This window comes from Cibotium barometz, chromosome 7, assembly GCF_041138505.1.
Source record: "Cibotium barometz isolate CiBa-2024 chromosome 7, ASM4113850v1, whole genome shotgun sequence".
In the NCBI taxonomy this organism is placed as follows: domain Eukaryota; kingdom Viridiplantae; phylum Streptophyta; class Polypodiopsida; order Cyatheales; family Cibotiaceae; genus Cibotium; species Cibotium barometz.
The window spans coordinates 43,652,309-43,655,233 of NC_141052.1; the positions used below are offsets into that span (position 1 = coordinate 43,652,309).

A 2,925-nucleotide genomic window follows, 5' to 3' on the forward strand; every position below is an offset into this window, starting at 1 on the left:
GAGATAGAGGTGGCAAAGACAACTTGTATACCGAGAGAGAGAGAGAGCGAGCGAGAGAGAGAGAGAGAGAGAGAGAGAGAGAGAGAGAGGTGGTTGTAAAAGAAACGGTTTCAAAGCCATGCCCAATTAAGGTTGAAAAAACCTTTCACTTTCTCATAGTACACCAAATACATCCCAACTAATTAATTGATTGCTATTTTTTTTAGTTGAAAGAACCTTTCACTTTCTTATAGTACCCAAAATCCATCTCAACTAATTCATTGATTGGTGTTTCTTACAAATACTAGGCCCCTATTAATTAATTTCTCTATAACTAATTAATGAATTTGAATATCCACACACCCTGTTGTGTTGGATAAACTTGGTCGTGCCTTTTGGAACCTGAGATGGGATTGAGGATGGTTCACGCAATCATGTGGCTTTTTTGGGTCTTCATCTAATGGCGTTCTTCGGGCTGACAAGCTTGGGCGATGAACACCTCTTCGCCACGCGCTGGGGGCGGCACAAGGCGGCAGCGCAGTCGTGCATGCGGAATGTGCCGCTTGAGGACTACCTGCGCGCCTTTCAGTCGGCCGCACGCGACAACTGCACTCCGGCAGGATCCGAGATTCGCCGGGCCCTCCTCCCGTGCGTCCTCTCCGACGCCCTCCGCCGCCCGCCTACCCTCCCCGAGATGGACCTCGCCTTGAGGTCAGGGATCCAACACACGACACACACACACCCACACTCTCTCCCTCTCTATTCTATCACGTACTACATTAGTATATCACGTACACAATCACCGTAGCCGTGTGCAGTTCACGTGCGCCGCCACAGTCTATCACGTTGCACCGGCAGGACAGGCAGTCCCGTCATACTACAATTTTCCGCTTATCTCCTTTCTTCCCTGCAGATTTCTCGATGTCGGACCCGGTAACATCACAATCAGAGAATTCAATCAAGGAATCCGTCTCCTGCTAAGTACGTCTTCACAAATCTCCTTCCCTTTAATCACGCTTAATTGCCTTCCCCTTAATCACGCTTAATTGTTTATCCTTAGGGAAAAAATATATCATACCAACTTTGATGCCATACTTGGGAGCATACTTTGCTTAAAATCTCATCATCTAGCATAGGGCTATGTATTTAATGTACATTTATTTAAACGCTTCAACTTTTGTATTGTCTGAGCAGGTTGTCAGCAGTGCGACGAAACAAAACACGCATCAACCATGGCTGGTACTTCATGATTAACTGTTAACCAAAACATAAATACAAACGCAACTCTAATTAAGTCATGCATTCGTGTCTTTTGTATGAAGTTTAAGCCCTAAACGTGATCATTTGTAGTAAATTAAAGAGTACTCTTGTGGCAGGGCAATCGAAAAAGGACTCCAAGGGGCAATTAGAAAAGCGATCGTCCTACAGCCAGGCTAGTATTAACTTTCAATCTTAGTGCAGAGTTAGGACATTAATCAAGCAACAAATCATTTCCTTGTTATAAGTACATGCAAGGTGATCGTCCTTATATAATTATTCTTCACAAATCCATTTTGCAATCTTAGTGCATGGTTAGGACATTAATCAAGCAACAAATCATTTCATTTTTTATAAGTACAAGCAAGGTGATCGTCCTTATATAATTATCCTTCACAAATCCATTTTGAAAACAGCTTCAAGAAGACAAGGAGCGGCACATTCTGAATGAATTGGGACCGGCTGACGATCAAGACATTCCATTAACTGCTAATCAAGAGTATGGATGGGAAGACAACCTCAAGCTTCAGCACAAAAAGGATTACTTCCCAAGAATGAAGACTGATGTCACATACAATGAAGGCATATGTTTGGATAACTATTACAAGATGTTCTAATCATAAATGTTTATGCCACATTTCTATCTATCAAAGATAGCTAGTTCTTATGGCATCAAGCTTTAAGCAAATTTTATATCTATCAACGTTAGCTAGATCAGCTTGTAGCTGAGCAAAGCTGATCATGTATGATCCCCCACCCCCAAAAAAAACAAAAATTGAAAGAAAAGAAGGGAAAAGATAAGTGCACATACTCAAATGAGTACACTTATTTGGTGTACAACCATGTGAAATAAATATAATTCTTTTATGCTTTAAGTCTAATATGTTTTTAGTATATTAAGTTAAATTTTGCCTTCATTTACTTGATAAACTCTAAAATAAACATCTAGGCGTTTTTCCTAGCATGTAAATTAGAATTCTTTAAACAAGAAATAACTTATTCATCAAACTATCAATTCTAACTCTAAAAAGATTTTTAAAAACCATGTTAATCAAGCCTTGAAACCTTGGAATGCATCAATCATGACATATAACACCCTATACTCAGAAAATCACGCTAGCCTTTGATATTGTAGAGATTTCGATCAATATGTAACATAAAATGTAATCTAGATGATTTTAAAATATATCTAAAAAAGAGAAGTTACAAAAAAATACAAAGAGGAGGCACTCACCAAAGTAGAACGTAGTTTAAATTACATATAAAAAAGATAATTTACAAAAAGATATCTTTACATACAAAGAGGAGGGACTCATGAAGGTAGAACACAATTTGATGTAAATTGTGTTGCTTAACTCTCCTCTACTTTTCTTGTTGAACAAATTCCATGAAGTAATGACCGGAGGCAACAAAAGAGTAGAACACCTAAAGAGTCATCAACATAAATGAATGGAAAACACTCCTCTAGATTGAAGGTAGGACTGCAGGTGGAACCACGATTTGAAGGAGGGTATGTAGAATATTAGTTTTAATTGCTTTTAAGCTCTATACAAATTGACCTTCATCATACTTCCTATAATTTTGGCAAGTTGAGTTCTATAGAATATTCCAAGAGTGCTATCCAAAGCTAGAGATATTTATACGATGTTTTGAGGGCCTAAAGACATATTTTGTGTGCAAGTTACATGT

The 2,925-nt window shown here is 38.7% G+C and overlaps 1 protein-coding gene across 1 annotated transcript; it reads left to right on the forward strand.

Annotated features, from left to right (window-relative positions):
• Positions 1–362: 362 nt before the first annotated feature.
• On the forward strand, positions 363–2,037 carry LOC147637048 (uncharacterized). Its single transcript, XM_086799886.1, has 5 exons — positions 363–690; positions 893–960; positions 1,174–1,218; positions 1,356–1,411; positions 1,653–2,037. The coding sequence occupies exons 1-5, from the start codon at positions 440–442 to the stop codon at positions 1,851–1,853; spliced, it is 621 nt and encodes a 206-aa protein (XP_086656012.1). The 5' UTR covers positions 363–439; the 3' UTR covers positions 1,854–2,037.
• The last annotated feature ends 888 nt before the right edge of the window (positions 2,038–2,925 follow it).